The 13,538-nt window shown below is 49.0% G+C and overlaps 4 protein-coding genes across 4 annotated transcripts; 2 read left to right on the top strand and 2 right to left on the bottom strand.

Moving 5' to 3' along the window:
* Positions 1–2,900: 2,900 nt before the first annotated feature.
* On the top strand, positions 2,901–3,299 carry TRV_00439 (uncharacterized protein; the record flags this gene model as incomplete). The annotated part of the gene is made up of 1 exon (XM_003025332.1): positions 2,901–3,299. The coding sequence occupies one exon, from the start codon at positions 2,901–2,903 to the stop codon at positions 3,297–3,299; it is 399 nt and encodes a 132-aa protein (XP_003025378.1).
* A 798-nt stretch (positions 3,300–4,097) lies between these two features.
* On the bottom strand, positions 4,098–5,392 carry TRV_00440 (uncharacterized protein; the record flags this gene model as incomplete). Its single annotated transcript, XM_003025333.1, has 2 exons — positions 4,098–4,721; positions 4,775–5,392. 2 exons carry the CDS (start codon positions 5,390–5,392, stop codon positions 4,098–4,100), a joined length of 1,242 nt encoding a protein of 413 aa, XP_003025379.1.
* A 764-nt stretch (positions 5,393–6,156) lies between these two features.
* Positions 6,157–8,100, top strand: TRV_00441 (uncharacterized protein; the record flags this gene model as incomplete). The annotated part of the gene is made up of 2 exons (XM_003025334.1): positions 6,157–6,334; positions 6,518–8,100. 2 exons carry the CDS (start codon positions 6,157–6,159, stop codon positions 8,098–8,100), a joined length of 1,761 nt encoding a protein of 586 aa, XP_003025380.1.
* Positions 8,101–8,454: 354 nt separating this feature from the next.
* On the bottom strand, positions 8,455–9,459 carry TRV_00442 (uncharacterized protein; the record flags this gene model as incomplete). Its single annotated transcript, XM_003025335.1, has 1 exon — positions 8,455–9,459. One exon carries the CDS (start codon positions 9,457–9,459, stop codon positions 8,455–8,457), a length of 1,005 nt encoding a protein of 334 aa, XP_003025381.1.
* Between the last annotated feature and the right edge of the window lie 4,079 nt (positions 9,460–13,538).

The raw sequence follows: 13,538 nt of genomic DNA on the forward strand, positions 1-13,538 counted from the left end.
GTTCCTTTCCTTACGGTAGCACGGTTGCTAATGTTTAATTTTGAATTCAAGCCATCAGTGGAATACTGGACTCGGAGAGGACTGCTCGGGTCTCTATGTTGGCTGGTGGGTATGTGTTGGCATCCAACCGAGGACCTCCTTAAGTCTCTTCTACCCAGATGGATCAACGGTATTGCTTCCGGAACCCACACAATACACGCCGACACCCACCTCCGTAGACACAGCAGAGTTCACTGCATCTCCAACGCAATCAGGATTAATACCTGGCTGTCAAAAGTTTTATCAAGCAAGGTCGGTAAGTGAACTGCCCAAAGCAAACCCCTATTTCACAAGGTAACTAGCTGACATTTAATCATCACTGCGAACATAACGACTAGGGTGATACATGCCCCAAGGTCCTCTCTCAGATCGGATATATCACGAAGCAACAGTTGCTGGAATGGAATCCAGCGCTGGGTGAAGATTGCTCTGGCCTCCGGGTTGGCTACTGGTATTGCGCAGGAGCATTTTCCGGAGGAAACCTGCCAGGGCCTCCAACGGTAACAACCGCCCCTTCGCCATTACAAAGCGGTTCGGCGAGCAACTGTGTAGCTTGGTATCAGATGACGCTGAGCGATACATGCGAGTCTATCGCTACAATGTTTGGAACGTTTTCCAGGGGAGAATTTATCTCCTGGAACCCAGCAGTGAATGAGGATTGTTCGAAAATTCAGGTTTGGCGTTTCGTTTATTCTGTAATTTCAGCTCTCCAAGACTGGCCTAACCACGCTGAATACGGGTATAGGAAGGGTCCTGGTATTGCGTTGCGGTTCCGGGGACACCACGATCCCGGACCGTGTCGGCCCCAGCGAGCCCGACTTCCACCAATCCAACGCAATCAGGATTCCCATCGAATTGCCGTAAGCGTTGGCTTGTTTCCGAGTAAAGTTTCCCGTATCTCTGACTTAGCTAAAAGTTCCATCTAACGGTTTGTACAGGTCAGAAACATGTAGTATAATCCTGAAGTTCACAGGAATTACTTTAAGCAACTTTCTCCGGTGGAATCCAGCAGTGGGATCCGAGAGCTGTGATAATCTGCTTCCGGGGTATGAGGTATGCATAGGGGTGGCATAAACAAGGAGGTCGAGATATATGTGCTGAAAAAACAGCTCCGTCGCTTTGAAAACCATAAAAAGATGGCCGAGGTATGTTTAAGGTATCCCGTGCTATATCTGCTAGACATATAATGCAACGATATTGAAGCGACAGGGATTCACTTGTAGCAATCTCGGGACTAACCTTAATAATTGCTGCCTCCCTCACAGTCAAAGTGCATCCCTGGCATTAGTCAACTAGTTTTTGTTATCAGCACGTTCGCACAAAAGGAAGTGGAGATGCCGGGCTCGGGATATGCTTGAAGTCGATCAAATAGCTTGTGTGTCTAGCGATAGGGAAAGGCACTTGGGATACTCCGTATAGCGAAGGATATACCAGTACATTCAATTTGTAACTAGATAACTAGCCGATTGACGAACCCGTAGTTAACCAGGTATTAACACCGTCGAAACTTTGAAATCGCCCAGATGCCCTAAAAGAGTCATCGAAGTTCGCCAGTAAGGTGATATGCGCAAGAAGACTATGGCAAGTAGTGATATGAGATGCATATTTCTGAATCGAGAATACCCCCGATGTGAGTGAAACGATGAATAAGATGGCCAAGTGCTCCGAGATGCATGGGGCTCGTCGCTTGAGTGGAGTCGGGGTTTGCACATCGGATACCTAGTTGGCTAGTTAGCTATACGATGTTTGCGCGTCATCATGATGAAACTTGACAGATCAGCGTCCTTTGAGCTAGATATGAAACTCCCATCCTTCTCTGCCGGGCGGGCTGCTGTATAGCGCAAAAATACCCGTGGGCATTCAGGGGAACCCGACGTCAGAAATGGACCATCAAGACAGGAGACAATAAATGTCCGTTCCACGTTTGTGGCGACTCCAAATGAACCATTGGTACGGAGTAGTTATTCGTTTCCATAAAATGAATGAATGCGTTCCGAGGATACTGGCTGAGATAGCAACATTGCCCTGGTTCCCCCCGATAGAGGATGCTGTGGCTGTGGAGAGACCAGGTTCGTCGGCCCTTGCATACCCAGACGGGTCAATGCTGCGAGGACGCTAGATTAACTTGTTAACTAACCAGCTAGTTAACTGACTAGCAACCCGAAACAACATCCGTGGCCGCGGGGATCAACCTGAGCCATGGAAAGGGACGTCGTTACACCCACAGAGCCCCTTTTTTGCCGCGCAAACTCAATTTTATGCCCGTTATCATATGCGCCGTTTTGTCAGCACAACCGCTGTGAAGACTGGTTCCGCGGCAAAGTAGGGGACAGCTACTGGTTATCCGCTAGAGCTCATCTCTGGTTAGCGGGTCAGGACTGGTGAGGAAGTATCCGGTTGGGCCAATCGAGTTCATAAAATCTGTGACGTGCCTTGCACATGGCACCGGCGATAGGCTCAGCACAGGTCAGGGTCAGCTATCAAAATCTGGAGATCACTCTTGACCTCCGTCTGTCCGACATGTGAATACGGCCCCCCTTCTTGCTTGTATCTAGAGGTTAGATATGAGGGATATATCAAACTGTGGAGGTGAAGCTGGAGCCGGGTTGGATGCCCCGTAGCCAAGGTCTTCACCCCATACAGGAGGATGAAGATACCCTCAGCAAGACGGAAGATGGAGGGAGCCCCATGGGCAAAGAGTTCAAGGGAATGGCATAAAAGGGCTGCTGCATCCTCGAAGTTGGCCATTTTCTTTCCTGTCTTTTGATCTCATTCACCCACGCATCAGCCAGCTTTCCTTCATCTTTCCAGATTTCCATCTCTGTTCAATTCCTATATCAAGTCAAGGACATCCCATCAATATGCAGTTCAAGTCCATCATCCTCTCTGCCATCATGGCCGGAGCTGCCATGGCTGCTCCTGCTAGCAGCAACACCAAGACCACTCCCGGCTCCGGCAGCCCAACTGCCCCAGACGCTCCAAGCGCTGCTGCCAGCTCCGGTCTTCCCGGCCTTCCCGGCCTTCCTGGTCTCCCTCCACCTGGCTCTGCCCCTGAGTGCGACAAGCTGCTCGGTGCTATCGCTACCTGCGCCGCAAAGGGTGAATTTGTCCAGATCCTCATCTGTGCCGGCACTAATGCTCCAACGGTATGTACTTCATTCCTTCGTCTTGGAGAGGTATTTCTAGTGCAGGATGCTGACTGTGCTGCTTCTTATGATAGGCCTGCAAGTGCTATGAGGAAGTCAACAAGGGCCAAGTGAACCTCCCTATCATTGACCAGATCTGCGAAATCGTTGCTCCGGGTAACGGCTCCAGCGCAGCTCAGCCTAACTAGATGCATTGGCACAGTACCGATGCTATCCTTTTCATTCATCTCTTTCATTTCTCAGATCGTTTATTCCCGGGGTTCAGGCGCGGAGCTGGAGTCTTTGTCTGTATATACCTGAAGCTTATGTGTAATTAGCAGCCTGCATCCTCTGCCGAGGATAGCTAACGCTGTGGAAGCTATATGAAGACTGTTTGATATGAATTTTCTCCTTTGATTATAATAAATGCGGGGTATATAGTAGTGCATTTTATTGTCGAGACGTGACAAAAAGAGGACAGCTTCATGCAGTAGTACGTGATGAGTAGAATTAGGTAGGTTTGCCCTTATAGGGGAACCGGGAATTTTGGGATAGGCTCAGGGGAAGATGGATGCATCTGTGAATGAATCAGTATAATGCTTGGTTGGCTAGGGAAATATGTTCGTTGGACAAATTATTTATAGATAAATAGCTAGTAGATAGCTGCTAAAGGTATACAAAGAATATCCTCACCAGAAGACTTGCTGAAGTGCACACAGACTATGTACGGATTATGCACAGTCAGTTTAGCCCAGACATGTATGAAATGGATGCCAGAGCTCATCGGGAGAGGGACCTGAAAATATAACCGAGGGTTAAGTCAAAGAGGAAAGGTAGGGGAAGACGAGAACATAGAAGACAAAGTGATATCGTAAAGGATGAACGCCGCAAAAACCGAGAGGAAAGAGTTACCACCGTTCCGTCATACTGGGATCATTCGTGACCGCAAACACGTCGTTTCCACTCCTCGCCAATCCGAACTCCGTCAACGACAGTGATTCGTTTGCCGAGGCCAGTGACGCCCTCTTTCTGCCACCACCGTTCTCCCTTGTCAGCAAGGGCGGATTCATCGTCACTATCGATGAGACCACCTCGTCCACCTTCATCACCGATAACAACAACTACCTGGCGGACCCATCCAGAGATCTGGTTGACACTCTCTCCATTATTGCCAGTCAGACTCTCCTGAATATATACGATCTCCGGAGAAAGGTGGCGGAGAATGTGGACGTGGCCACCAGGAGTGCTAAAGGGCATAATCATTGTCTCGTTATCCACAATTGCCTGGGCCTGAGAGTATAGAGTATGGTAGAGAGCGGTAGGTTGCTGGGTTTCATCTGATGTTGTTGGGTCGGGGTCAACGGTGGTCAGGGGCGTAACTTCAGTGGACTCTGCACCAGCGGCCTCCTCAGATGCAATGTTGGAGTAGGAGGATGTGATTGACAGTGTTGGCTTAGATGTGCCTGCAGCAGAGGGCTGCACGCCCGGCGCATAGATGAGGACGAAGATACGAGACGTTTCAGGTTCGATATGCTCAGGCAGATGGGCTAGAATTGACTATAATAACAACGTTAGTAGAGGTTTAACTGGTATGATATCTAGAAACTTACAGCATGGCCGGAAATCTGCTCATCGAGCTCTGAATCTGGAAGAACAGAAGATACCACGATGGCAACTGTCTTCACCCTCTTCGGCCCCTGACGCGACTGAGAGGTACCCGTGGTCTCTGCAGGCAATGCGCCAGGAGTAGGCTGGCTCTGGCGAGGTGCATCACGCGCCGCCAGCTCCTCGTCTCTGCGCCCCTGCTGCTGCTGTTGCTGGTCGTGGTCATCATACTCGCTTCTCCCCTCCTCACGTATAGACGATAAGGCACCTCCAACCATAGCGCCCGCAGCAGTCACGCCTGCAACGACAGAGCGACTGGCGCCATCGAACAGTTGTTTAGGGCTGGGAGTTCGGCGCCAGGCACCTTGGAAACGAGACATCACGCTCCCATCGTCCGTGGCGGTTGTGACGCCCCTCGAGTAGCTATCCCCGGAGCCGGGGTCCATGGTGATGGGGGCATTATCATCATGGTAGCTCAGGCCCTCATCGTCATCATCGCTCTGGCGCTCACTCAATACCCAAGCAGCGAGTCCGGCCGTCGCAACCCCAACGGTGATCACCAGCGGCACCCAGTACCCCAGAGCTGACCGTCCAGAGGAGCGCTGGCGGTTGTAGTCCGACATGTGGTGTCAACAGTCGCTTTTCTCGTGAAGCTAGCTGTGTCACCTAAACATCACGGTCCGCTAATCAATGCAGCGAGTAGTGTCCGTGTCGCTCTGTGACAACAAGCGACACCGTTGATGTTTGTCTGCCTGTCGACGTTGGATGTTGCGGGAAGCTGGAGTGGTGACGGAGTAGTTAGTAAATAAACAAGATCCGAAAGATGCGACGTCCCAACCTCGGGAGTTTGCTTATGTCATCGCAAAGCATGTGACTAAGCTTAATAAGATATTAGTAATAAAGCCAGCTTATATAATTTATTACAAATCAACTACCACCCAAAAAAAAAAAAAAGGTGACTCAAAAGAAGCGACGAAGAAACGGAAGAAGAGGAAGAAGAAACATTTTATAGTAAAAAAAAGCTGAAGGAAAAGAAGGATTAATTGACAGATTAAACCCGGCATGGACTCCATTTCTACTTAGACACCTGCGTTAAGGCTAGAAAACGAGAAAGACATGGACGGTTCAACCTCGACATCCCGCATTTGCATCAAACATCGCCAATATCAAGCTGGACTCGCTGTTACATCCATCGGGAGCGCCAGTTTCACCGCATAACTGCTTCACCAGGAGAGATTCACTCTGGTCTGAGACATATCTTACGCAATACCTCCTTGACCAGAACACTAAGGGGGAGCATAAGCGAAGACGATATAAACAAGCAACATACATCTCGGTTTACCACAGAAAGATACCCCGCCGAGCAGAAGAATAAACACCTACTACCATGCCGCACCTAGGCCTGCCGCAGACGGGCTTCCAGGCCCTGATCCTCTGTGGACCAGGAGCCTCGTTGAACACATTCACATCCATCCCGGAGGAGTTCCCGAAGGCATTGGTGCCGGTTGCAAATCGGCCCATGGTGTGGTACCCCATGGACTGGTGCTATCGTCTAGGAATTACCAGTATGTCTCTCCCTTGGTACTGAACATCGTTTATTGCTGCTTTTTTGCTATTATTTTGGGTGAATGTTTACTACATATATTTTCCATTGTTATTGTTAAACCGATTGGTTGTAAAAAAAAGTTTGATTCGTAGCGTGTTGCACCCGCATATTCTCATGTTTGCCTGCTTACCCGTCGGTGTAGATATCACCCTCATCACCTCACCAACCAGCCAGTCAGTCATGAAGACTGCTCTATCACAAAATCCTCATCTCACATCCATCCAGTTCCCCACACCAACACTGCTGGCCCCCGCGGACCTTTCTCCTACTACTGGAACTGCAGAGCTCCTTCGACTACCCGAGGTCCAAGCATGCATAAAAACGGACTTTATAGTTCTCCCCTGTGATTTGATATGCGATATGCCCGGGCAGTCACTCCTTGAGGCATGGATGATGACACAGGGCTCGCTGGATGGGACATCAGATGGCTCGTCCATATTACCTGGATCATCTAGTCTGCTAGGATTTGCAGGGGAGAAGGCCGGACGAAGAGGTGGACTTGGTGTCTGGTACCCATTGCCCACAGGCGAGGAGAAAATCAAGGATGAAGTGCCTGACTTCTTGGTTACTGCTCCATTGAGTGGGGATGAAGCCCCTGCTGTTAAAGGATCACCTGCCACTCCCGCGTCTGTTCGTGCGGGCTTGCATAAGATCGCATATACCATGCCCATGGACTCGTTAAAGGACTCAATAGAGGAGAAAAAGGCACTGCTTATTCGATACTCACTGCTCAAGAAGCATGGGCGGATCAAGATTCTCAATGGCTACCGCGATGCCCACATCTACTTCTTCCCATACTGGGTAAAGGTTATGGCTCAACGGAATGAGAAGTTCCAGAGTATTAGTGAAGACCTGCTTGGCTGGTGGGCGAAGGCAGGCTGGCAGAAAGGGTTGGCTACCAAACTCAACATCCAGGATCTCTTTCAGTCACAGAAGAGGAGCGACGAGGCGAAAGCAGAGGGCCGTGCTAATAGCCGTATCGAGGAGGAAATCGACCTATTGGGCATGAGCACAACCAAATTACCGCGCGAATTCGACATACCATCACGAACTATCCCTGCAAGCCTTGCAAGCAGCTTCCATGCCGCTGAAGACCAGGCTGATGGCTCTTCCACAACAGCTGCAGAGAAGATAAACACACCTCCACTCCTCGGCTACGTAGCTCCATCCAAGCCATCAATGCCTCTTATTCGGCGAGTGGATAACTCCGCTCTACTTCTATCAATATCACTCCGCCTGGCAAAGCTTGACGCCATCAACGACACACACCCTCCAAACACTGCTACGCTTTCCCCCCTAGCTCACGCCAGCAAAATCGCTTACCCACCCGGCATCGCACAACGCTGCACGGTCTCAAAAGCAGACTGCCTTCTTGCAGAAAATGTCACGGTGGAGGAGAAATGCATCATCAAAGAATCCGTCATCGGCGCAAACTGCCACATCGCCTCCGGTGCAAGGCTAACTAGATGTCTACTTATGGATGGCGCTGTGGTTGGTGAACGCTGCCAGCTTGTAGGTTGTATCATCGGGAGAAGAAGTAAGCTTGGTCGCGACTGTGTGTTGAAGGACTGTGAGGTGCAGAATGGGAACATTGTGCCTGATGATACGGATGCGAAGAACGAGAAGTTTATGGTTTTCGAGGGGTTGGAAGATGACATGTCTGTTACTGGTGAGGGTGGGATGGAAATGGGGTTTGATGGAGGAGACGTTGATATGCAGAGGTAGCTAAACTAGATGCATAGTCATTGTCCATTGTCACATACAGCAGCGATGGTCAGAATAAGGAAACTGGTTGATTTCAAATTAACAAAACATGTGTCAGAATAACTACTATCTTCTCCTCCCGACCATCTGGTGATCCTATTGTTTCCTGGTCCTATCAACTCATCTTTTGCCAGCCAGGTCAAAGGGTAGAAAGTCAGGTAGCTATTCAATAAACAGGAGATCATTATTCAATTTAACAGGGCCAAACTCCCCCCCAGTCCAGTCCATATTTCAGTATCAAATTACCCCAAACACCGTTTTTCAATCCTCCCCAGGTATCATGCATAATCGAAAAAAGCTGGTATTTGGCAGCATCTAATTGTCGGATGGCTCAGCCTCAGTCGAAGCGAGAGAAAAAGGTCCGATTGCTTTGATGACATTAGCCATGGCGTCCTTCTTAGTAGGAGTAGCAGTAGGAGGCATTTTGATAGTTGCGTCGTCGTCTCGTGTGGGCTTCTGAATGGCGCCAAGCTTAGAATTATCGCTTATTGATGCATCGTCAAGCGAGACCTTTGGGCCCCCTAGGTCGGGGAAAACCTGATAATCGGCACGGTGGAAGTCTGGCTGACGCATCTTCGCGGTGAACTGGTCGGTGGTGTAGTCGATTTCTTCCATTTCGTCTTCGTCCGAAACATAGCCCTCCTCGTCTTCTTCCTCTAGAAACTCGCGAAGGGTTCCGTTTCCGCGCCAAGAGATAGGCAGGTCGAGGATGGCGGAAGCTGCTTCGATAAAGGTTTCGTGACCGCGGGCGCCTGGCGTAGGGCTGAGTTCACGCGAGGTCGGGGATCTGGTGAGAAATAGTCTGTCTTGCGTGGTGCCGGTGCTCAGAAAGTCACTGTCGTAGTTGTTACGTCTGAATAACGAAGGAGACGGGGTGGTCAGCTGGATCGCTGCGTCGCTGCCCGAGTAACTGGATGCAGAAGTAGGAGCAGGGGCAGGTGGCAGACAACGGAAGTCCTCTTCGTCCGGAGTAGTCGCGTAGTCTCCGTACCCGGGGTGTGTGTGAATCTGGTGCTCAAGGGGGGGCCATCCAACAAATAGCTTGACAGGAGACGGGTACATGTAGTTGGATCGAACCGGAGCCTCGAGCCGAATAAACTCGATGCTGCTCTTATCGAGCTTTGGAGGCGAGCGTGGAGGACAACTGGTGAGGTCTATCGGCATGTCACTGGAATCAGACCCTTCTACCGTGAGGACGTCATCTGCAATCGCCTTCAGGTCCACATCAGGGATAGCTGGGTCGACCATCTCGGCATCGAAGTTGTTAGGCTCAAACAAGTAGTCCTCGAAACGAGGAGTTGACTGGTCAATGTTTGACATGTTCGAGCAACGCAGGCCCATGTATTCGTAGTCCGTGCAGTCGACGCAGATCTGATGGCAGGGTATCTGTCTGGAAGGAGCAGGGCAGTCGGGTCCTCCACACGGCAGGCCTTGGGCGTACTGGACGTGTCCGCACTGGTAGGTAATGGAGTACGCGTTGCACATTGCGAAGGTAAGGGATCGAGGACCGAAAAGCTGGAGCTTCCTGGCTTTTATTCCTGATGGCCTTCAACGTGAATGGCTGTTTCAGGGTGGTGAAGGAGGGAACAGTGAATATTCACAGTGAATATCCAGAGAGGAGAGTGTGTGAAGAAAGAAGAAGAGAAAGAGGGAGAAGAGAAGAAGTCTTCTAGCGTTGTTGACATAAAAACTTGTCCTGTTCAATTTCTTTATCCGCCGAGTTAGGAGTCACTGTTGATGTCCTGTATCAACGTTGCTCTAGTGATATCTACATCGTTGACACCAGTGGCAGTGACATAACACCACAATCAACCCTAGAGCCATGAGGTATATTCACACGAGGAGATAGACACAGTTTTTTAGAGATAGATAGATACCAATGGCGTATATTTGATGGTATAGATGTAGTTTGGCATCCGGCAGGCCCTAAATGGGTACTCCGTAACTGGGGGTAGTCACTTCACTACCAGATATCAGCATCTTTATATCACTATAAAGATACGACCTGGTCAAATATAGGATATCATATTTTTATATCCCAAGATATTAAAGTCAGGATATGCGCTTTATGCCCATATCTAGCTACTTCTGCCTGTTATCTTCAACATTGGCTTCATCATCTCCATCTCCAGCTTCTTCTTCTTCATTCGATGTTGTTATTTTTTTTTGTTGACGTTGAATATTACATAAGCGGGGTTTTATTACATAATCGTCGATAAACAAAAAAAAAAAAATAAATAAAAATAAAAATAAACAAAAAGAAAAGAAAAGAAAAAAGCGAACGAAGAGTTTGATAGTCCAGCTGGACAGTTGCAGATGGAGGGAACGGATGGAGAAGGGATGGAAGAGAAAGGGAGGGAAGAGAGAATATGATACATGGGTTCTCACCTCATGGAGGTACAGCCTCACTTCCTACTTCCTGTGCAGTCGAGGTACAACGCTGGGCTAGGCTAAAGCATGCAGCAAGGCGGATCTCAGTCGAAATCTCAGCATTCATTCCTCGCTAGCTAGTTATCTGGCCGAGGTTGACCCTGTGAGACACGGACATGCACGAACGAGGAGAAGGAAGAGGAGAGCAGCCCGCATGCTCGTGCATGAAACTGGCCTCGTTGCTTTTTCTCAGGAACTCCCCTACATACAAGAGAGGGCGAGGAAGAAGACCAATCAGGTGTCAGCGGCCGGTACTGCGTTCCGACGCTTGCAAGAAAACAAAGAAAAGAGGGTGGATGGGTGGGTGGAAAGGGGAAAAGGGACGATGAAGAGCGGTGGGATGGGATAAATGTTTATTTTAATGCAGGCGGGAAATAGTTACGGGATACAACATCCTTAAAGGCGAAGAGAGGAGAAGAGAGCAAAGGAAACGGGAAAAGGGGAGAGAAACAGCTGGCTGTGTTGTTGATGTGGTGGTGGTTCGTCGTGGTGATGATGGTCGTGAGCGAGTCTGGGGGGCGTAGCTGAGACAATACTCGTATCCTCCGAGAGAATGAATGCGTTTGTGCGTGCATACGTGCGTGTGTGTGTGCGTCTGTGTGCGGGCAAGAGACATACCACTAAGTACTTAGGAGGCCGATGATGAACACAGGGAGACAGGAAGAAAGGTACCTTTTTACTCATGCATGCTCCGCTGGTTCGAGGGACCAAGGTGCTGATCATGCTAAGGGGGGGAAATCATCGCATCATCGTCATTGAAGCCGGGGAAGGCCGGCATGTCTTTTCCTGAGAGAAAAGGATACGCTTTACACTTTACGGATACGGTCCCGTTTACCTTACCACTGTGCTCGACTCAGGCTGGCTGCCTGTTGCTGCTGCTGGTGCTGCTGATGCGCGAAAGTGCCTCCCTCATGAGCCATGTCCCAAGTGGTTATCCCTGGCTCCCACTAGCTAGAGGTTGAGACACGACGCTAGGCTAAGTTAAATTGCTTGCATCAAGTTAAGATCAGGAGGAGTGGAGCCGTGTAGGGGCGCCTGGTTGATCTTATGATAAGCCAGCGAGAAAAGAAAAGAGAGGGAGAGGCCGAGAGGAGGATGCAGAGAGGATGCAAAGAGGAAGAGGAAGAAGGAAAGATATCTATCGATGGCTTGCGCGGGATGGCGAGAAAAATAATAATAATAGGTAATGTGTCTGCACTGCCCCCCTGTCTAGACTCTTCGGCGGTCCCTCCACAAAAGCACCCAGTGCCGTCTGGAGGAGGGAGAAGAAAAAAAAAAACAAGAAGAATAAGAGGAGCATAGTACTTAATAATGGCACTGTTGAGGTGGAGCAGTGGGTGCGTACATGAGTATAGACTTACTTAGAACAGTGCATAATGTCCGCTTGCGAGATTGCTGTTTGCACATACTTAGTTACAGGCCAGGGGGTTAGTTACAACCGTGGCTCCTTTTTTATATACTTACAGCCGCAAGCGAGAACTTTGAGATGTCTTACATAGTTGCTTAAGCTTTGAGTCTCGAGAGCAGTCTTCTTCTCTATCACTTCTATCACACTGCCTGATGGGGGCTTTACTATGTTATAGATACTCAATAGGTATATCTATATCTATATATATGAAAGTAGAGAATATGATTACTAGATGACCAGTTAAGGTACTCAGATAGCAGACTGCTATAGACCCAAATACATGAATGATATGCCAGATATTCGAATGTAATCAATAAATGCTATGATTATTCCAGTTTTGCGCGGCTCAGCATCCTTCGCAGTGCACCTATCCGTATGCCGTATGAGTACCAGTAGTTAACATCCTTCTTCGATCGTTGCTTACTCCGTGGGCGTCTTCGCATTCGCAGGCTTGACCTTCAGGGCTTTTCTTTTTCATGCATCTTTCGTTACTGAAGCCCACCGAATAACTACCGACAGCCTTTTTGTCCATGATAATAACGACTCTCTCTGCATCCAATTAAGGACCATCCCTTTCTCCACAAGGGGAGCCAGATCGGTAAAAATAAGTGAGAAATAACGTAGCTTGTTTGCTTCCATTAGGGGTCACTCGCTTGTTCCGCGTGTTTCGCCGCAAGAGATTGTAGCTTAGTCTGTCCCATCCCCTCGACTCATCTTGAAGCCTTAGTTAGCCCTCTGGAACTAATCAAATGATATAAGAGCAAAGTTCCTAGCCAGCTTCTTCGGGTATATGTGTATATCAGAACTAGCTTTCCAATATAGATAGGTGCTAGGCCAGAAGGGACTTCCGGGAGGGTATATCGACCACCTTGTACTCCGTATGCCTGGGCTGTTTAAACTTGGTCTATAGGTAGTTATCTTTAGTTTTGAGCCTGTCCCAAGGAGTAAGACGTAGAGAGCAGTGATGTGTTTTTGGTTGAACGGAGAGGGCGGCAGAGGGTGGCTTTATACTCCGTCTGTCAAAGCACCAGAGTCTCCTTTGAGTGACGTCCATCAGTCACTCGCCCTTTTGAGTGACTGATGGACGTCACTCGCCAACATCCAACCCTTTCTAGCTTCCCTTCGACGCCTCTCAACCCCTCCATCTCATTCTTCTACCCCTCATCCTCCTCCATCCATCTACCATCTTAAACCAGTTATTTCCCTTCTGGAAGGAAAGATGGTACAGGGTTATGTACTTCTTTTGCCACTTATATTGCTTCCCTGTCTCGAGGATAGTGACCACCCTGAACTGAACGAAACCCATCGTGCATGTTCTAGTAGAGATGGTGTCATAACTAATTGACTCCTCGGCAAGAAAAATTCTCGAATCCAAGGATGAAAAAGCCTGTCTCCGGCCATAAGGGGCTTTGGAGCCCTTACCGAGAATATGTTAAAGCAATGCATAAGTGTCTGACTGCAGCTCTGTAATCAGAAATCCTTTATTTGCCCCTTCCGGTAAGGCTCCTACCAGATATCCATCTATTACCTTTTAATAATAAACCAATATTAACTATCTATA

This window comes from Trichophyton verrucosum, assembly GCF_000151505.1.
Source record: "Trichophyton verrucosum HKI 0517 chromosome Unknown contig00034_1.f1.exp, whole genome shotgun sequence".
In the NCBI taxonomy this organism is placed as follows: domain Eukaryota; kingdom Fungi; phylum Ascomycota; class Eurotiomycetes; order Onygenales; family Arthrodermataceae; genus Trichophyton; species Trichophyton verrucosum.